General features: G+C 43.6%; 2 protein-coding genes across 3 annotated transcripts in view; one reads left to right on the top strand and one right to left on the bottom strand.

Annotated features, from left to right (window-relative positions):
- Nucleotides 1-2,744: 2,744 nt before the first annotated feature.
- Nucleotides 2,745-21,631, top strand: part of LOC120812213 (N-terminal EF-hand calcium-binding protein 2-like) — a 112,039-nt gene continuing 93,152 nt past the window's right edge. For both annotated transcript variants that reach the window (XM_040168025.2, XM_040168024.2), the window contains exons 1-2: nt 2,745-3,131; nt 6,836-6,860. In XM_040168025.2, the coding sequence (XP_040023959.1) occupies nt 2,805-3,131; nt 6,836-6,860 (352 nt within the window). In that variant the 5' untranslated portion in view covers nt 2,745-2,804. The remainder of the gene's footprint in view (nt 3,132-6,835; nt 6,861-21,631) is intronic.
- LOC144391209 (uncharacterized) lies at nt 19,181-20,635 on the bottom strand. The gene is made up of 5 exons (XM_078097789.1): nt 20,171-20,635; nt 19,972-20,033; nt 19,804-19,881; nt 19,608-19,707; nt 19,181-19,508 (listed from the first exon to the last, which is right to left on the bottom strand). Exons 1-4 carry the CDS (start codon nt 20,327-20,329, stop codon nt 19,698-19,700), a joined length of 309 nt encoding a protein of 102 aa, XP_077953915.1. The 5' UTR covers nt 20,330-20,635; the 3' UTR covers nt 19,181-19,508; nt 19,608-19,697.

The raw sequence follows: 21,631 nt of genomic DNA, 5'->3' as shown, positions 1-21,631 counted from the left end.
GGACTGTTCCAGTTTTGCTCCTTGAACAGAGAAGACTGATTGTCCAGATGAGGCCTTGCGCAGAGTAATATGATCGTTGGCGTTATGGGTTGTACAGTTGTTTTTGCCCAGGTAATGATGCAGTATGAGGTGTGAGAATATCGGGGCTTGCATGTAGAGCTGAGCTGTGCTGAACAGCAGATACCTTCCGATTAATCTGAAGCAGCTTTTTTGCTGATGTTACACACTTGTTTATCAAATGTTAGATGGAAGTCTAAGATGATTCCTTAGTATGTCACATAGCCTTGACCCTACGCATGTTGCAGTTACGTAGACGCACGTAGAATCTGCTCAGATTGTTAACCCAACAAGCTATACCCATTAAAAAGTCATTTGTATTTGTTAATGAAAATATATATATAAACATGTAATGTTTAGGTTTCCTTTTTTTGTTTTTTATATCCACTACAAAAACGGAGTGGAGTTGGTCATCACGCTAACTGGAGAGGGAATGTTCCCAAGGATCGGCCTGAACTTGCCACAAAACCTGAGCGTGCAAAGGCATCCTTTAATACACCCAGACGTGACCAAATCTTCACCCAACAAGGCAACTAGGATGAACATTTGCAGTGGAATATGTTTTTCAACTTACTATTAGGCTTGTGCTCTGAGCCCAAAACTGCAGTTCCCACCTTGCGGTTGTATGCATGCACACAACACAACCCAAAATGCCCAAATGGAAATATGATGTAACAAGTGGAATTATGTGGTGTCATAAATTATCGTTCCTTCTAGCTTAGCTTTAGGCGTAGGAGGCAATCCGTGTGACACCATTTCCCAGGAACACTTGAGGGGAATTTCTTCAAATCCTTTGGCTAACGGACAGGTCGCTAGGCCAACAAATAAACGCCCACTTGAACTAAAAGAAGTCATTAGAATTTGGTGGTCAAAGGTCACTGCGGCAAATTATGCCTCTCTGGTCACAAATTGGCCACCCCCTGCAAGAATATATTCTTATGCAGTCCATCTCTTCTCTCATCTCTTCTCTTTTCAGGTAAAGATAATGGGCAGATATTAACAAGGGAAATAACCTGTCAGGGTGCAGGGAGATGGTAGGACTCAAAACGCAGACTTCAAATCCAAAAAGGGCCAAGGGGCGAAAATGCAGACGGGAACCAGGAACATCCCAAACATTTAACAAGTGACAAGAGACACACATGGCTTAAATACACTAGGGAGGTGCAGGTGATTGGACACAGGTGGAAACAATCATGACACGACAGACAATCACAGGGGATGACAGGACGAGGCAGGAAGTGAAGTTACCCAGGGAGACAAGAGGCAAGAAACTACAAAATAAAACAGGACGAACCCTCAGGATGAACCCAAACCGTGACATAACCAGATTGAGGTCAATTAAAGCTTTCAAACATGATATTTTCAAAGGAGCACTGGTTACGCTGACAATGGAAGTGATTCATTGCATTTTACCATTGTGCAAAAAGCAAATTAAAAAAAATCAATGGAAAATAGTTAGGGTTGGCAGTGAAGCAAGCTTTGGCCAATTGATCCTGGGACGGTTTCAGTAAAGAGAGTGCTGCAGTCTGGCTCTCACACGCAGACCTCCAGCTTCTATAAAAGGCTTCAATTGAAATAATGTCTTAAACATTGTAATATATCTGCGATGGATTTCCCATCGCTTGCCCTCTTTCTAGTTGGACGACCCTGGTTTCACAGTGAAAGAGGTGCACGCCATTCTTGCGGGATAAGACCAAAATACTTCTGATGTCGTGGCCCCTCCAGGAGGCTCTGCGGGCCGTGGTTTGGCAGGTGGATCATCTCCAGGCGCCCTCCGACACATACGCAAATGATTTTAACTGAAGCCTCTTGAAGTTGAAATGGTTTCATGATGCTCCAGCTGAATGTGTTGACAAATGATTTGTTCAATGCCTGAACTCTAATGTCATTGGGGACATTTATTTGCGCCGAATAATTATTTCTGTTCGTCACATTTGTGTTGGTAAATACTGAACGATAAAAACCTGCTGAGAACACCTGTCCAATGCCTGTCATTGTACACTCCGTCCACATGGGGGCAGTCATGTCAAGGGAGTTCACCAAATCTAGTGCCTCGGGGATTGAATCCATGACAGATCATTATCTTTATTCATTTTTTTGTGTCTTGTTAAAGTGTCAACTTTCCACATGAAGTTAATTTTTTCAAAGCGCTCTTGTGTTGGACAATAGGCACACGGCAGGCATGACTAAACGCTCTGCTAAAAGGGCACGAGCTGAAGACGCTCATTACCAAAGGTTAGATATGTCACCCCCTCCCCCCTCCCCTCACACCACACTTCACGCGCGCGCACGCACACACGCACACACACACACAAACACACACACACACACACACACACACACACACACACACACACACACACACACACACACACACACACACCTAAAACTATAATGAGGAGCTGAACTGACAGTTCAATAGACACTCCTCTTATGACCCACAGGACACACACTGAGAGGTCTCTGAGAGGTATTTTCCCTTATACTGTATATAAATATGAGATAATATTCAATATATAAGAATAAGAATGTTGAATTGTTGAATTGTTGAAGTTGAATTTATAAGAATAAATACCAGTATGTGCTTCAAAGTAAATTCTCCAACCATGAAAATATAATGACTATTGCTCGTTATAATATCAATATCGGAGGCAAGAGGGAAGGGTACGATGAGTGGGTGTGTTGTTGAGTTGGGTGCTGTGATGTAACCCCATAGAGCGCAGCATGAGCGCTCCGCAGCAAAAAGGATGTGTGAGCAGGCAGCGCGCTACTGTAGGGACGGAGTCCACAAACTGCTCAACAAAGAACAAGCCAAACTTCGAGCGCAGGAAAGCCGCGAGCAGCCGAACCCCGTAGCCAGTCAGGACAGCGAGTCCGCGACGGCAGCGCAGTCCGGAAACAGCGGAGCCCAGCCCGGTGGAATCGACGGGCTCGTCCGCTGGATCGTCACCAAAATGAGCGACAACAAGAACATCTCCAGCCAGGACTACGCCTCCAGAAAGGAGGACGTGGCCGTGGCGCAGGAGCAGTTCTTTGCCCCCGAGCCGCGGAGAGGCATTTCCGTGATTTTGGATGTGAGTATCGGGAGGCTGCGGTCAGCCTCGCGGGGATAGACGGGAGGGTGTCTCGGGGCGATGGAGGCGTCCAGCGAGCAGCGCGTAAGGGCACCGGTGCTGTGCGCACTTACGCACCGGTCCAATACAAAAATGTTGCATACGTTAAACCAATCCGCCCTTAAACTTGGCCCAAAGTCGGCGCTCCTTTCCCACACAGAAGTCATCGTAAATCCAGAACAGTGCAGCGCATCGCTGCTTTAGGTCCTAGTTTACTGTGAAGAAAGTCCGACGCGCATCTCACCGCTCAGCGAAAGGACAAAAAAAGCAGCATCACAGAATCCTCGGTTTTTTAATTATTCATAAAAACTTCTCACTGTGATATATATTTTTTAGATCGAGTTGTAACAGGACCCCGAACTTGTTTTAGTCGGCTGATATCTCCAAAGGTGCAGGTTTCTGTGTGAGAAGTTACGCAGCGCCATGTCGATCTGGATCACCTCGTGCATATGGTTATTTTCCCCCACCGCCCAGTTTCATTTGCTCTATGGAGATTGAATTGATTTCTCTTTTGATGATTTAATGATGTAGTAGTAATTGGAGTAGGACCACGGCCGGAATAGTTTAACAAAGAAGGGCTACAGAGGAAAGTCATTACAGGGCCAATGCATCCAAGTACCCGAATAAATGGCTCTTTGACCTGCTTCCGATGTGTGACCCATGTTTTTTCTTCTGGTCTTACTCAGTTCTATCATGGAAGTGTTTTGGTCACAGGCAGTGGGGAGATGGCAGACTTATTTTTAATTAAAACAACAATGTCAAACAATAAACATACGTTTAAGGACAATTTTCAAATGAAACACTTAACGGCAGATTATTCTTATGATTAACCTCAAACTCGTTGTTTTCCACCGTGTTGCATTTTCAATGAAGGATTCGGTATGACATTTGTAGCTAAACACACTGACACCCCACGTTTGTGGCATTTCCTCTCCGGCACACTTCCTGCTTTAAACTTTGAAATTGAAATTTCTTCTCTGATATTAGTAACCCCGGCATTATTATCACTTGAAGAAAATACACTTGAGAAATCCACACCAAAGGGACTACATGATCGCTGCAGGTGTGTATGTGTGTGTGTGTGTGTGTGTGTGTGTGTGTGTGTGTGTGTGTGTGTGTGTGTGTGTGTGTGTGTGTGTGTGTGTGTGTGTGTGTGTGTGTGTGTGTGTGTGTGAGTGTGTGCCTCCGGGCAGCATCCTGCTCATTAGACCGTCTCGACTTGCTTGTTGCTAATCACATCCTGCTTCCTTCATCTTAGACCATATGCACCGTTCTTTCCATTCTTTGAAACTCCTTTCATCCGCCCCCCCTCCCCCTCCGTTCCCTCCTTGCCTCCTTTTCTTCTCGGGCATCACATCTTCCTCTACTCCTCAACCAGGCCAAGAAAACATCCATTCTTAATAAGGTTAGGAGATGGATGCAACAATCTCCCTCCCTCTGTCACTGTTTGCTGCTTCTCTCTCTCTCTCTCTCTCTCTCTCTCTCTCTCTCTCTCTCTCTCTCTCTCTCTCTCTCTCTCTCTCTCTCTCTCTCTCTCTCTCTCTCTCTCTCTCTCTCTCTCTCTCTCTCTCTCTCTCGCTCTCTCTCTCTATTAGACACACACACACACACACACACACACACACACACACACACACACACACACACACACACTGCCACACATTGGCTGTTTTCCTTGAGTAGACCCTCCGGTGCAGCAGGAGAGCCGACGACTTTGGCGTACCGTCAGCGCTGGCGGCCGTACCGAATTGTGTTCATGGCTGCTTTAAGGGTTAAACTATCAATTATGGAAATTGTTCATTATTGATCATTGATCTCAGTCTAGCTTGATGTGAGAGTCAGAGATTGTTAGTTTAAACAGCAATAACCAACTTTGCCAATTGGTTATTTGCATTGAGACAATAATACTTATTGATAATAATATAAGTGTTGCATGGTTTTATATTCTGGAGACTACATACTGGTGGGATGAAGGTTTTAAACCAACCGAAGAAGGCTGTTGGGCCGAAACATTAGGAACACTCTGATTGCTGCACTGACTTTTATTTTATGAACTATCTTTTAAAATGATTTCTGAAATGAATGATTTTTAAAACATAATTCAAAGCAAATGTGCCAGTATGCTGTGAAATTGAATGATCCTTCAACCGTACATTTTTACAACATATAGGAAAAGATTAATTGCAAATAAACAGCAGACTACTGTGGGGAAATCCTTCCTCCCCTTTCCTTTATCGCTCTTTTATTGTTGAATGTCCCTGAAAAAAGCTCAAACTAAATAAAAAACATAAGAATGAAAACATACTTGCACTGCATTGGGCCTTCCAGGAATGGAAACAACCTTGGACCAAGAAACCTACAAATCGAACCCGTTAAACCCAACCTGCCAGCGCCATCGGGTTTTGTTTTTCCTTACTGCATGCAAATTAGACATTTAAACAGGACCACCATTTAAGGAGGCTTTATTATGCTAATCCTGCACAGATTTTTTATATCCTAGAAATTTTCCCATTTTATATAATGGGAAGTTGCTTCAAAACTAATCCTAAACGTACTTCCTTGAACCTAAGCCCAACCAAATGTGATTCATCTCCATCCTTCCCCCAGCACAAGACCTAACCCCCATCCTGACTCCCACCTTCGACCTTAAAGTGACAGACAACTGCTCAGACGGAGGCTAGAGTACAAAAAAAGTCAAAGTTGAATTGGATTGAGCATTTTCCAGAAAATCCTAACGGCCTCCAACAGCTCATGATAACACTCCTCAACAACTTACCTTAAATACTTACCATGGTTTCAGAAACCTGATAAGAAAGTTCATTCGAATGAACCTTTTTTAAAAGGTGTTTTGTTTGTAAAACAAGCCGTATTATGTCTAAATCAGATTCTCGCCAAGATGGATTTGTGGAACAAATTACTAGAAACACAAAGTAACTCCATGCATCAACCTCCTGCCCCCATCTCTCTGTCGCTGTGCTGTTGCTGGCAGTAGACAATAGAAACAGTGAACAAAGTACTCTGGAACCGGGATGAAAGTAGGAGACGTGCAACTTTCAAATCCACAGGAAGAGAGGATGTTCCACCCAAGCTGTAAATTAACGCGTGTTCCTGCGCGGATGCCATGTGGTGCGCGCCTCCACGACGGGTAATCATGACTCTGTTAGCTGATCAGCAGCCTAGCTTTGTGTCCACGTGTACATAATTGTTTTATACGCCAATTCGACAACTTAATCCTTATGCAGCTGTCCTTAATACGAAATTCCACTATGTGATAGAGAGCATGGGGGATGGATCCATCCAACAATAAAAACTGGCAGACTGGTATGCCTCTGGTGGCATGATCTGCTCTCTGGGTTCCAGTGGTCCCAGGTTTTGAACCCTGGACGAATTGTCTGACAAATACCGGCTCAGTTTACATAGTTGTAGGTGTAACCTTAGAAAAACCATGGAGGCAATTTGCAGTAGAGCCAGCAAAATAGGTTGTAAACTATGGGTTGCCATTGACAAAGATGTGCACACCCTTTGTTTAGCTATAGATAAAGCGATGCAAAAAATACTGCCCTCCTGTTAAGGCTTTTTTATTCTACACTCTGTTCATACGTCCTTCAGCTGCCGGCCGATACCTCCAATGACACTGATTGCACCTTCTTGCTTTCTATTCACAGATATTCAGAAGAGCTGACAAAGATGGTGAGTGAATTAATTATGTTCGTATAATATGCTTGTTACTGTTTAGGGTTAGCAACTGCGTTGCTTTGCCAATGAGTGATTTGTTTATACTCTTTGGCATCGCACAAACTGCTACTCTCTCTCTCTCTCTTTCTGCTCCCTTTTACATGTCATCTTGCTCTTTCCTCTCACTCATCCTTTCCCTCCTCTCCTGCTCCCATCACTGTCGTTGACTAAAAATAATTTAACTAATGAGGAAACGGGATAAAAAGCTGTGTTTTCATAGCAGCCAGATGGTCATTTGCTCTTCTACTGCTTCCACTTGTGTGTGTGTGTGTGTTTTTCTTTCGTCTTTGGCGCCTCTTAAGCTCTGTTTTGCGAAAATGTATTCAAGGAGAGCATATACCGAACATTAATGTATGTTGATTTAATGCTGAATTTATTAAGATGTAACAATTCTGTTATATTCTGCTGGACGTCAGACTGTAGTTTTCATTTTCAACCAAAACTGTTTTGGTTCCATCTGTACCGAAACTGAAACAGCAACCCTAAAAAAAAGTTCTGTTGGGAAGGATGAAAAACTTTCTTGCAGTCATACTTTTGTCCATGTTCCCTTAAACATAAGTGAAATAACCTGAAACTACCCTAAATATGTGGACAGCGACAATCTTTGCGTTTCATTTTGAAATGATTTTAACAGTAGCTGAAATAGCATTGAGCAGTTCTAGATTTGTCTTTTTGTCCCGATGTTCACCCTTTAGAAATTACACACAGGTAGAGGAACTTTAGAAGTTGATTATTGGAGTATAACCATTTGTTCGATGACGTGCCGTCCCGCACTAGCTGGACTGAGCACGACTTCGATGTAGAGGCTTTGCAGCCTGTCAGCCTTTTAATAGATTTCCTCCCGAGAAGCGCAACTATTTAGATATTGAGACAAAGTATATGGTTGATAATGACATTTTGGTGCTTTCAACTGCGAAGTGGTTTTTGAGCTTTTCTCCCCTTCAAATAGGTTGAGTAAAATGCTCTCTCTCTCTCTCTCTCTCTCTCTCTCTCTCTCTCTCTCTCTCTCTCTCTCTCTCTCTCTCTCTCTCTCTCTCTCTTTCTCTCTCTCTATCTTGTTGATGTTGCAGAACAAATCAGCACCATAGACAGCGCCCACCGTTCACGTCAGTCTGACGGCCTACTGGCTTTGTGTCAGTTTTTCGATAATGTGTTTTATAGTAAACCTTTTTAAATGAGGAAGTATGTGTATTTTAATTGTGTGACGTGTTTGGTGCGTGTAGCTTACTAGCTGTTGGACCTGAATGTGAACGCAGCATTTTAAACGTTTCCTAATTGAGCTTGGGAATGACTTTCCGATCGTACTGTGTGTATGAGTGAGTGTGTGTGTGTGTGTGTGTGTGTGTGTGTGTGTGTGTGTGTGTGTGTGTGTGTGTGTGTGTGTGTGTGTGGTTATGTGAGTGAGCAATGCTCGATGTGGCACTTTTTGTTTTGTTTGTAACGGTCTCTTGGGGGGGATTCAACAACTCCATTGCTGCTGCAAACGGCATTTTAAGACAGGTGTGTGCGGTTGGAGGAGAAGCATTAGAACAAGAGTAAGGAGCGACTGAGAGGAATAAAGAGAGAAGAAGAAGAAACGATGGTTATTATGAAGAAACAGTTATTTGTTGTATGGAACGCAGGCGTGAAAGACAGAACCAGCGAAGAGAAGCTGAAGAAGAGTTATTTTTATCCTCCTCCTCTCTCCTGAGAGACTACTGGGAACTGTTTTAATGAGAATTTGTTAAGAGACAAGAAGGTGGAGGGAGGGGGAGGCACTGACAGAAAGAGAGGCAGGAGGTGGGAGTGTCAAAAAAAGGGGTGGAGGCTGACGGAGAGAAAGAGATGGAGGAGCTGGGTGAAGTGACAAAAAGGATCAAAGAAAAAGTGTTATTTGGGTTTAATTGGCCAAGTTCAACGTCTGCATTCCTTGCACTGATTTCAAGGCTGTCCCTGCTGAAACGGCAAGCCAGGGTATGTGTGTGCGCACATTATTCATTCATCAGTTTACTTTAGGCTTTAGGTGTGTTTCAGTGTTGGTCCAAGGCGTTTTAAACATTTGGGGCTCAGCCTAAACACAAGGGGGGTTTGAGTTGTTAATGTCTTATAAAAGTACCGCTACCGATAGAATGTGGTATTTCATCATTTTGCAATACCTTTCTAGTATTTGTATACCATACAGCAATACTCTGCGGTCATAACACCCTAAAAGATCCTGTTTTTTGACAAAACATCTCCGGCTGAAGCCCCAGAAACCAACCCCCCTGCTGCCACCCTGGTATGCTAGTGTGTAATATAAGTACATTAGTATGCATGACCTTATTTGTATTTATATGTGCAAGTATAAGTGCACATTCTGTGTGAGTTTTTTTGTGGTTGTTACAGCTGACTCAAAGACATTGTTATGCAGCAGGTGAAGCAATTCAGCAGCCAGTCAATGAAACAGTCGCATCATTGAACATCACTTGCTGTTTGCATTGTGTGCTGTTTTGCACTGCAGCACTTCTAATACCGGTATGTCAAAGAGTTTTAACACCATCTATGCAGGGAGAATTGAAGTGTGGTAAAATAATGACTTGTTTTATTTAAATTGGATTGCCTTCTGTAAATGCTGACTGAATGAAAGTTTTATTTGCATTTCAATTGCAAAAACAACCTCAAACAACATCAGCAACATCCTGAATCCCTAAAAACTAGAGCCATCAATAGTTTAAAAAAAACTGATTAATTTCCCATTTTGAAATTCATTAATCATGATTTATTGCTTTGTTGTGTTCATACTTTTCCCTTTAATTGTTTTGGACTTTAAAAAAAACTTGTAATGTATTATAATGCAGTGAATACTCTGAGGTCACCAAACTTAATTTACCCATGAGTTTGGGGTCTGTGGATGCAACATGCCTTTTTCAACGGACAACATGATGAATTTGCATCTTTTCAGTACTAGTATCAGTGTGACCCACCTTACGTACGAAAAGAGAAAAAATCAGGTTTTCTTTGAGGCTGGCAGAAGACCAACACCGCCGCATAGGCCTGCGTGCTTGTTCCTGTGCAGGAAATCTCTAGCTGGCAGACTGCAGAGGAGCCTGTTTAAGCTCCGCCCTCTGAAGTTCAGAGATCAGAGGAGAGAATATAGCAAAGACACACAAGACAATAAATAACAGCAAAATGCATATACATTTGTACAGTGCCCAATGAATGTCTATTAGAAAGTGAGTTGTGACACCTGTAAATGTGTGTGTGTGTGTGTGTGTGTGTGTGTGTGTGTGTGTGTGTGTGTGTGTGTGTGTGTGTGTGTGTGTGTGTGTGTGTGTGTGTGTGTCCGGAATAGTTGTGTGGTACCTTTAACTGAGCCGTTGCCTCATTTTCCCGATGACATCTTCGACAACTTGACACTGATACAACCAGGGACAAAGAAATATCTCATCTGTTTTCCCATCAGTTAGCGTGTGGCTTTTATTTATTTATTTAGCTTCTTGCCGTGTGACTCATTAGCCATCGGCTAATTATCGTCACATTGTTTGACATAAAGAATGAAAGCAGACAGAGTTTTGGGAGGCTTGTTTATCCATGCTGTCGCGAATCGAAATAACTACAACCGTACAGCTGAAAAGCAAATAAGAGGGTGCAGCTGCTCCTCTTCTTGCCAAACAGCTCATCACTGTTTCAATAATGAATGTGATTTTCGGTTATTTGGTGCCCCGAAGGCTCTTAGCCATGCACTCCTCTTCCGCCCATCGGAGCAGCCGTCGCTCTGTCAGGTCCTCGATCCTCGTCTCATCCTGGTTCTCTGTTTCTTCTCCTATTCTGCCACAGGTGCAGAGCTCATGCTACTCTGTTTTTCTCTTGTCTGACAGCCATCGACAAGAAATTGAGGAGAGATATGTCAGTGTTGGGGATTAAGAATGAGCTGTTTATCCCCTTTGTCTTTCCCCACAGTTAGGCACTGACAGTTAACATTTACTTAGCGTTTACCTCCATGAAAGCTGAAGAGAAAGACTTTGAAACAATTCTCTCTCAAATTGTTTCCCCACTCAAATATTTTGGCAGGAATAGGAGAAAAACATCTGTCATGATACTACGTCAGAACTTCGCAATGATGGGATGTATTATCGATTTCTCTGCCCAATTTATTTTATTTTCTATGATCATGAGGCTTCCGTTCATTAATGGAGACTCATAAAACAGATCTCAGTCAACAATATTTGCGCACTGCTGTATTTAATGGCGTCCATTACTCCAGACTTTTGTGGTGTCTGACTTGAAAGCATGTATTGTTCTGCAGTTACTGCCCTCAAGCGTCAAGACTGAAAGTGAAGCGTCAAAAAATGGATTCGGTGTATTGTCGTTTTATGGCTGAAAAGACCATTGCCCATCACAATAAAACTCATTGCAGGCTCCATTATTGTTTGTTATTCTGTCCACCAGCTGCTAACCGGGCTGATGTCAACAGACGTTGTACTTTTTCTCCTGACAATTTCAACACAGACGAAATGTAGCATCATCAGAATTTTGGCATCGACATGGTACCAAAGTATTGTGTACTCATGACCTCTGTCAGAACTGTGAATGTGTAGCAGAGCACCTAACGACATGAAGTAATCTTCTTTGCTTGCCAGAGGAACTCCTTTTGTTTTCATACTATATTATGTGTAGCGGCCGAACGCCACTTCCTGTGTGTGAGTGTTGGTACTTTATTTTGAAATGTAATTAGCATCAGAATCACGTGGGCAGGTGTGCAGTGGTTTATGAATGAGTGTAGGCACCCAGGCAGAGTGATGGTTGTATGGACATGGGGGTGAGTCGGGAGACGATACTTTTTGTTGACCATATTCTACAGCGCACTTTATTGCATCATCGCACATCGTGTATCGCTTCGCCCGCTTGGATGTGGTTTTAACTTAATAAAATCAATGAACTTCATAGGAGGAATCAGCGTCTGTTTGGAACGAGTCCACACCAATCTCCCGTACTTAGCCTCACGTGACTCTACCGGATTGTAGTCACCACATTATGTAATCATCACTTAAAGAAGTCGGTTCATTGATAGTGTGTGTATGTGTTAAAGTAGCAGGTTCATAAATATAGGAGGAGAGGGAGGATGAAAAGAACAGAAAGGAAGCCGACTTGAGGGAGAGACGGGGGTGAGATTAGGCAGTGCAGACAAACGGCACGAAGGCCCGTAAGGGAGCATTTACTTCATGGTTAATTCAACAGCCAGCTGATCCACTGGTGCGCAGATCTTAAAAAGACGACGGGATTAAGGCCGTATTTCCTAAAACGTAGTTTTTAAGTTCAATTTCTAAACACTTTGAAGTGTAAAGAAATTGTTTTGACTTTATTTCCTCTTTAGGTTAGATGATAAGATTTTAATTCAAGCTGTTCCCTTAAAGTGAAAATGCATAATGGTGATTTCATTCTAATCTTTGCACCGACTCGTTGGCAAAGTGTAGAATTGGCAGAGGGTCAATCGCTCGGTACTCTACCCGCTACTTACAGACACCATCGAGCTGGATGAGAAGATGAGAAGATTTAAAAAATGAGAACATGGTCAATGAAAAATTTACTTAAGTGGAAAAGTGAAGTAATATGTACTCAATCTAATTTGATAGAGTTTGTATATTATAATGCCATTTATTTAAAAGAAATAAGCTACAACCCGTTTGGGAGTCCCTATGTTCCTATATCATCATAGTGGTACTTTACAGAAAAAATTTGGCAACCACTGATGTAGATGTTAAAGTTAGGTATGTAAACAAAACCGTGGAAAGAGCAGACTAATGCATAAATAGTTTAATTGCCAGTAGTGGAAGCAAATGATTCAGAGTCTATAAAAACGTACGAAAACATTCATGAAACTCACGACCGGCCAGCCGGTTTGGGGGAAAAATCACAATAAAGAAGAGCCAAATGACTCAATGACTACACTCCAAGAAGTATCTGGAATTCTCACCCTGGGGAATAATCCGAAAACATTGAGCTCGTCTACCAGCGCACACCGAACACGGCTCATCAGTCAGCCCGCCAGTAAGAAAAGTGTCACGTGTATCTAATTACCTTTGGTCTTTACTCACCTACGCCGTCGCTAACGAGCCCCGGGGTGCAGGAGACAAGGGAGACAAAGCGAGAGGGGGGGGTGGGTGTTCACTCGGTATGACGGTGAAGTGGTTTTAGCCAAGGGAGAGTGGGGAAATCCGGCCTCTATCTCATTGTACAATCATCTTATGCTTCCCAAACTAGTCTGACCAAATAAATCTTGATAGCAACACAACATAATTGTGTGATCGGTCATAAATATGTTCAAAGTGAGTGTTGCCGCAGAGAAAGTCAGAGGTAATGGAAGGTTTTCCCTCAGCATCTCACGTGTGTTGTTGTCGCAGGGTTGTGGACTGGTGGCTAGTTGTTTAGTGAAGACTTCATTAAAACTGTGTTGATATTGTAATCGGCTTATTAGTGGTTTCATCACCCTACAGAGAGAAATAGAAAGTCTGTTTCTTTTTATTGCAGCTTAATCAACTTTGCACACGGTGGCTTTTTCCCCAAGTGTGCGTCTGGTGTTTGAGGCATTGACAGATAAAAGAAATGTGTGTGCTCAACCTGCTCTCTTTTTAGGAGGCAAATGAATGAATGTGTGCTGCGCTATCCAAAAGTATATACTCTCAAAGAATAATTGAATAACACGAACTGCCAACATCACTAGTCGTATCAAGTCTTGGCCCACATAACAGCATCCGAGTATCATACTGCTCTTTCACTACGGATGTCCACTGTAAATGATAATAATTAGTGCTCTTGATATGATAATGAGCATTTTGTTGAGATGTATCTATTATACATTATTATAATGCAGGTAGATGAAATCCAGCGTTCTGATTGGTTGAGAGTGAGTCATGAGGGTTGCATTACTGAGCGATAATGTACAGTACCTTGTCACATTGACCCGAGCGTTCCATATTTCAGCTTTTAGCTTGGTGGCGTTTGCCGAAAAAGACTAGAAATCCTACAAACGATCAGTTTCGGGCAATGCGAGCTTTCACAACCAATTAGGGTGTCATGAGCGATGAATGAGATCTTGCAAGGAGAACCAATGCTGTTTACATGCACGTACGGGGGACTATTTTTTTCTCTAGGCTACTGAAATGCGGTACACAACATACTATTTTGTGATGAAAGGCAGCTATTTACGTACTATTTATAATTTTGCTGGTAACCGTATTATAAAAGCAATAAGGTACTTGAGGCAGTACTTTGCACGATAAAGTACCGCCTCAAGTACCTTATTGCTTTAATACCTAACTAAAATATAAATACTTAAATATCATCACTACTTGAAAATCTGGAAAGACTTGAAATGAATTCATACATCAGATTACCAACACCATGCCCATAATATGCAGCAGGAAGAAAATAATACATTTACAATTCATTCAACAATATCTGTAAATCCTCTACACACAGAAACCATCCTGATGAAGATGAGTAATTGAATTTACAGTTTTGTTCAATACTCAAACCACATTTTCAAAACTCTTTACACATTCAGCGACACACAAGTGTACAAGGACTGTGAATAATTTTTCATTGTTTTCAGACAAAATGCATTCAATCACCACATTTTTCAAAATCCACACTTTTGTCATTTCATACTCCACAAACTGCAAAAAACTGTATATTTGCAGGATATTTCTCATATGCTAACACGCTGCTTTCAAAGCATGCACGTATCCTTATTCACTTTCTTGCCCAGTGTTAGATAAGAAGATAAAAAAGGCTCTCCTGTCTTTTGGGTGAGAGTGATTTTCATTGGATAAGCTGAACATAAAGATCATACCACAGAGCACTTGTAAAAGGACACTTGTACAGCGTGCTAATCAGTGAGCCTTTGCTTCCAGTACTTAAGCTAAGCTAAACTCAACGTCAAATGTCAAACTCCTCCTTAGTGCAGTAAAACAAGCAGTCGGTCAACAAAAGGAGTTTTCGGTGGCAATTGTATAGACGCACACAACAGCATGGTGTGTAGGAGTTACTGCAGGAGGGATGTGATGTGAAGGAAGTGAGCAGTTAAAAGATTGGGTGCGGGTTCCTTTTGGTTGCCTGCAGAAGAAAGAACGAGGGAGGAGACCTGAGAGGATTGGGCTCTCTTTGTTCACTGTCTTGGTTGTCTGGATTTGGATCAAAGGCCAGGAGTTAAGACGCCCTTTGAAGACGTCTGCCTCACCTGCTGCTTCTCTGCCCTGCACTTGGTCCAAATCAATCCCTCCTCTTTTTGTCTCGCTCACTCCACGTATTTGGAGGGCATAGAAATTTCAGAAATTGATGCAAATGTTTTATTCCATGAGCAATATTAGTATAGAAGAGGTGAGGACAGCATTTTGAAATAGAAATAAAGTAGAACAGGATGTGTTTTATCTGTTGATTTCAAAAGATTCCAAATATCTGAACTTTGCAGGAAGTTCATTTGAATGTGTAGATATTTAAATATTAATATAATTTAGTTTCTTTGACAGAAAGAGTCGACTTTCCTTTCTATTACCATTATTTTAGTCTTTAGTATAAATTGTTTCATTCCACCTTTGTTTCCCTCTGCAGCGCAAGGTGCACAAACACTTTTTAAAGGGCCTCGGTGCTTGTGTGGCAAGTCACCCCCACCTCCCCCAAACCCCCCACCCCGGTGGTGGCGAATTTGATAGCGCTGCTGAAGCAAAGCTGAGCTCGTGGCATTAGTCCGCCAATGGTGAAATCCTCCCTTGACTGCGTTATCTGGGTGATTTTAAAGGAGGCAACATGCATATTTTTCATTTTCTTTGTAAATGTGCCTCGTTGCAAAAACAGTCCTATTCAAAGATCAGCGCAGAGGCTGCATTCACTGGTGAGTTCATGAAATCAATTCAAGTGAAAAGGCCTGTGTTGTAGACAAGCGTAAAAAAAGTAAATAATATGCTGCATGTGTTGTTTGTGGAGTAAACAAGCTTATAAACACTACGCGTGTCTTAATCATAGACTTACCAAACTAACCAGAAAGCACTCAACCCAAGTATTGACAGCATACAACTTTAAAATGCATTTGCGTCAACAATATGGAAGTAAATCTGTGTCATCGGATTTTGAAAGAAAAAGGTGATTGAATTGTTTGCAGTTGAATATTTATGCATTGAAATCATGTATCTGAATGTTTTTCAACGTTTTCAAAATATTCAACCACAAATAATTCAACCGCAAAAATTCAACCACAAAAAATTCAACCGCAAAAATTCAACTGCAAAAAATTCAACCGCAACATCCGGGAACCCAAGGAAGAGCAATCGATTCTAGATTCAAGATCGGGAGCGTGCGTCAAGCAAAAGGAGCGAGTGCCCCAATACAACTTCGGCTTGTCGACTATGATGACCGGATTTCAGCCATGTCCATTAATAATGGGGCTTCGTTGAGTGTTTTAACTTCAACTTCATGCCATCAGTGTGGTTTGTGTCTGTAAGATTCAGTAATAGACTGCTGATGCTGGGATGCTTCGACGAGCTATTAGGAGTGATTGTCGGGGTTTTGAAACCAGGAACGCGCTTGTAGAGCGCATAGGAGCCGCTGCAGCATAGTGGGGGGGCAGCGGCTTTAGCGGAGCATGTGCAGACGCATAACCCCGACAGTATGTGCAGGTTATGCTGTTTACATGCATCAACCCCAGCATGGCGGCAGGAGGCCGCAAGAGGGCGCCGAAGAACGCGTCCTCCGGAGCCAATCACCAGAATTCTAAACACCTGCGAGGGAGGACGCGTCCTCCGGAGCCAATCACCGAAAACACCCATGAGAGGAGACCCTGTCTCCAGCAGAGAGAATGAGGAGAATCCGGGAGCAGTTGTGTTTGTACTGTGGCGAAGTAGGACATCACCTCCGGAACTGCCATTTCCGATCCCCCCGTCAGAGTGATGGCTGGACCTACACAAGGTAGGAATGTCTCCGGTTTTACTTTCCCCGGGAAAATGACGCAGGAAGTGCGTGGGTTGGTGGACTCAGGAGCGGCGGGGAATTTTATGGATCAACGCCTGGCTCACCGTCTATCTGTGTCCCTCATCCCCGTGTTTCCCCCTACTCCGAATCAACGCACTGGGTGGACAACCTCTGGGCACCGGGAGGATTATGCACCGGACGGAGGACATCACCCTACGGGTTGGAGCGTTGCACGAGGAGGACATAAGTTTCTTCATTGTGTCATCTTCCCGGGAACCATTGATCCTAGGGCACCCGTGGCTGGTGCTTCACGACCCGGTGATTTTGTGGCGACGAGGTGAGTTATTGACCTGGTCCCCGGAGTGTCAGTCCAGATTTCTGAACGTCACCTGCCGAGCCACCTCGGTTGAGCCAGCCACGGCCCCCAAGACACAGGCAGTGCCCTCCTGCTACGAAACGCTCCAGGAGATTTTCAGCAAGAAAAAAGCCGCGGAACTAGCTCCCCATCGATCGTGCAATTGTGCGATCGAGTGGCTGCCCGGGGCACCTCTGCCGAAGGGTCGGATCTACGCATTGTCCCTACCCGAGGAGGAGGCCATGAACCAGTATGTCGAGGAATCCCTGCGTCAGGGCTTCATCCGCCCCTCCACGTCCCCGGTCGCTTCAAGCTTCTTCTTCGTGGGTAGGAAGGATGCCGGGTTACGTCCTTGTATCGATTACCGTGCATTGAACGCCATCACAGTGAAGAACCGGTTTCCCCTGCCACTCATCCCGGCGGCCTTGGAACAGGTAGGAGGAGCACGCATCTACACTAAACTCGACCTCTGTAGCACGTACAACTTGGTGCGATGGAGTTCTTTACCTTAACAGTAACCAGTAACATCTAGTAACATCACATCTTTCCCCTTACAATGAGATAATATTTACCCCTGTAAAAACATAGCCATCTTGTGCAGGTGTAATGTAACATATAAACTATACTTGTAAACAACTTCTACAATTGCAACTTCCCCCTTTTTTTTTTTTTTTAAGTAAACTTACTCGGACAAGACAAACTTAAAAGGTACACATTGCCTTTTCCTTCCTTGCAAACAAAACAAACTAAAGATAGTCTAGCAACTCTCAATCAACCTCATAGGTGGCTGAACATGTCTCCTAGGTCTAGCCTGTCTTTCAGCAGCCGGCGATTTCAGCAATCTGAAAGGTGTCGCTACAGCCGTTGACGCAGACGTTGCTGTCAGACCACTGTCCGATAGCTCAGTAGATTCAGTTGTGTCCTCCTGAACCGTCTCTTGAACTATACTGTCCTGTTCAGTCGTTCGTAGTTGCAGATCAGTGCGGTTCCTCCTCAGAGACACTCCATTCTCCGTCTGGATCCTGTAGGAGCATGGAGCAACTTCCTCCTTCACCTGTCCCTTTTGTCCCCATGTGCCGGCAGAGACGTCCCTGAGACGCACCAGGTCTCCAGGACTCAGCTTTGGCAGGTGTTTTGCCGTTTGATCATACAGCTGTTTCTGCTTTGCTTTTTGTTCCTCTCTTATTTTTCTGACTTTGTGTGCGTTCTTTGGCGTAAGCAAATCCTCAGTTATTGGTAGGTTAGAGCGAATGCGTCTAACCATCAGCATTTGAGCTGGTGACAGTCCGTTCTGTAGAGGTGCACTCCTATAGATCAGTAAGCTCTTCTGAAAGTCATCTCTGTCCTGTGCTTTCCTCATCATGTTTTTTACTGTTTTCACTGAGCTTTCTGCCAAGCCGTTGGATTTTGGATAGGTTGGACTCGATGTTGAGTGTTGAAACCCCCATTCCCTGGCAAAGCACTGCATGAAAAGTGAGATTTTCGTCCCCGTAAACGCCCGGAAATCTCCCTAATTTCCGACAATTTCCGACAATTTGCAACCCGCGCACGTCGCGTTTGTCTGTGCCACAAATTGTCGGAAACGAACCATGACGTAGGTGGAGAGCTGGCGCAGGTGCGAATGGCCCGAATTAGCATATGAATGCAGTGGAGCCGCGGGTGGCCGAGCGGGCTTGAATATCCTTACTCCTTATTGGATGAAACCACAACTTACTAACAAATAAAATCACTCGTGATTGGCAGCAAAACCACACGTGGGCAGACCAGCCTTGAGTTTCCTTGTTCATGATTGGATGAAACCACAACTTTCAATCACTCGTGATTGGTTGGCAGATCTGTCGCTATTGGTCACCCGCCTCATTTTATTTATATATATTTATATATTCATATTATGCTGTATATTCATTTCATGGTTATCCTATGCAGGCTACTACACTATTATTAGGATACCAACCAGGACATCAATGAATTTATAGAGAAAATGAACATTTGCCACATGTTTATGCAAAGAAAGAGCTTTATTAACAACACACAAACAACAACTACATACAAAGTGAGGATCTGCCCGCACTTGGGTAACGGCGGGTTAAAAACTACAGCTCAGTAAACTGTCCGTTTGCCTCCTCGGGGTCGTAGACCGTCACTGGCGCCGTGTTTTCCGAGGCAGGTCTGTTGTGCAGGCGGCTCGTGTGCGTGTGGCGACCGTACAATCCACCCGAGACCCCGCCAACAACGCCGTCCCCTCCGCCCGACGTGAGCTCCACGGTGGCGGATTTCCAGCGTTCCACCTCGTCATCAGCCAGCACACTTTGTCTCGATTCCAGCAGCTGTAAAAACAACAATGAATCAGTACTGTGCGATGCGATGCGTACGGATACAACACATCTATCAATGCACCTGAAACAAGTCAGCAAATAAACTCTGACCCGCTTTCTTCTCGCTCGACTCCGCGCTGAACTCCGCAATGAGAGTTCCGGCTGAACCTGAAGCTCCTGCGTCCCGTCTCACAATACGTCTCACAGGCGGCTGGAAAACAATTAAATGAGTGTGGTATGAATACAAAAAGAATCAAACGCAAGTCACAGTAACATTTAACAAGGAAGGAGAAACAGTGTCACTTACACACAATGACGTCGTCTAAATCTGGACTTTTCCCGGAGCAAATACGAGGTCACCGCCTCATTATGAGGCGAGATTAGTCTGTGAAAACAAAATGTACAGTTATGATCGGTATCCATACGTATATATTTCCTTATACCGCAGAATGAAAGCATATTCTGTAAATCTGACCCTTGCTCCGGTTCGTAGCGCCTGTAGTTCGTCTCGGAGTTGTGAAGACGGCGCACCGCTTCCTGTAAACGACACGGCAAAGAAAACACACTTTAATAAAGCTGTTTCTGCTCACTTGTAAGGCTACTAGGCTACTCTTAGCTTAGCTTGAGGCTACGCTACTTTTATCTTAGCTTGCAGTCATCGAACGTATTCTTACCGCTATCTTGGGATCGTGCGCCCGTCTCCTCTTCTTTGAGTCGGTTCCTCTCCTCCATGGACAGAAACCCGCAGAATCCCGAACGCTCCAGTGGAGCGAACCGCTCGTTGATATCGGCAGTTTGTTGTTGGAGTTGACGAGACGATCCACTGAGAGCATCAGCAGCTTCTTCTGTCTGTCTGCGGACTGGCCGAAAGTTGGTGACCGCGGAGAAGAGTTGAAGGCGAGTTGAACGCGAGACGTCGTCCAGCCATTATTCACGAAGCAGCAAAAACCAAACAAAGGAACTGGAGATACAGTTCTTCTGAATATAGTAACACACACGTGTCTGTTTGTATGCTCGTCTTGCAAGTACTGCTGTCTGAGTCATGCCTATGACCTCACACGTGATTGGACGAGGAGTCTAAGGGTCCTCCAATCACATACGAGGTTATTGTTATACGGAAGGACCAGTATTTTAGGAAGACAAATGGTTGGGACTTTGAAACAGCTGATATGCTTTATGTAAAGCAGTGTTTTGGTGTCGGCGGAACGACTTTCCCTAGAAACCTGTACAGTGGTGCCTCTTTCTCCATTCCACCAGACACTCTAGAGTCTGACAGACATGCAATGTTGACAATGTATCATCAGATGTACCCTTGTGTCACTGAGGTTAAATGTTTTGCCATGACATGTAAACGGGTAACATATATGAATGTAACTTACTCGTTCGATAGATGCAGAGCAGAAAGGTCAGCATATGTTCATGCTAAGTGGTGTGGAAACACTAACAGTTTTGAGGAACCCGTCCTTGACCCTCTAGCAGAACTGCGACCAGCCATTATAAAGCAGTTTATAGTTGTTAATGTTGTGTCAAAGGGTACGGCATTTAAACATGTTCTTGCACAAGTTTCCTGGCTTCATCTCCACCCGGACAGACATTTTTATGGAAAGCCAATAGAAGTTTGGGGCTTGCAGGGAACAGAGACGTCATACCCAGCATCATTTCTGCCAGTTGAGCGCATTGCTAGAAGATGTGTGGTTAATACATCCTCTGTGCATTTAAGTAAGACCAGAGAAAAGGTCACTGTAGTCCTGCCACTATGCACTGTAGTTGAGCTCTAGGAGACTGTGATCTCTGCAGACTCCTCATGCTGATTCAAATGTTGTTTGCATGGAATGCTCATTTTACCTTGATTAAAACTTTTTTAAAGAAGTTATTTTGTTTATCTTTTTTACATAACATTTGCCATTGCTAATGGCGTACACAGTAATCTAGCATATTTGAATTAAATAAATCAATTCAAGCTAAAATGTAAGAGTCTATAATTAGGCTACTGAGCCTGATCTATTTGTACCAGAGATTTTCTTACCTTTTAAAAAAATGTCACCTGGGCTAAAACTCCCTCTGCGAAAACGCTCACAGCATTTTCATTTACATGTCAAAGCCTCCCCTAGAAATAGGAGGAGGGTGGTGATGGG

The sequence above is a fragment of the Gasterosteus aculeatus genome, chromosome Y, assembly GCF_964276395.1.
Source record: "Gasterosteus aculeatus chromosome Y, fGasAcu3.hap1.1, whole genome shotgun sequence".
In the NCBI taxonomy this organism is placed as follows: domain Eukaryota; kingdom Metazoa; phylum Chordata; class Actinopteri; order Perciformes; family Gasterosteidae; genus Gasterosteus; species Gasterosteus aculeatus.
Note: the sequence above shows the minus strand (reverse complement) of the source record. Positions and strands in the feature narration are given on the sequence as shown.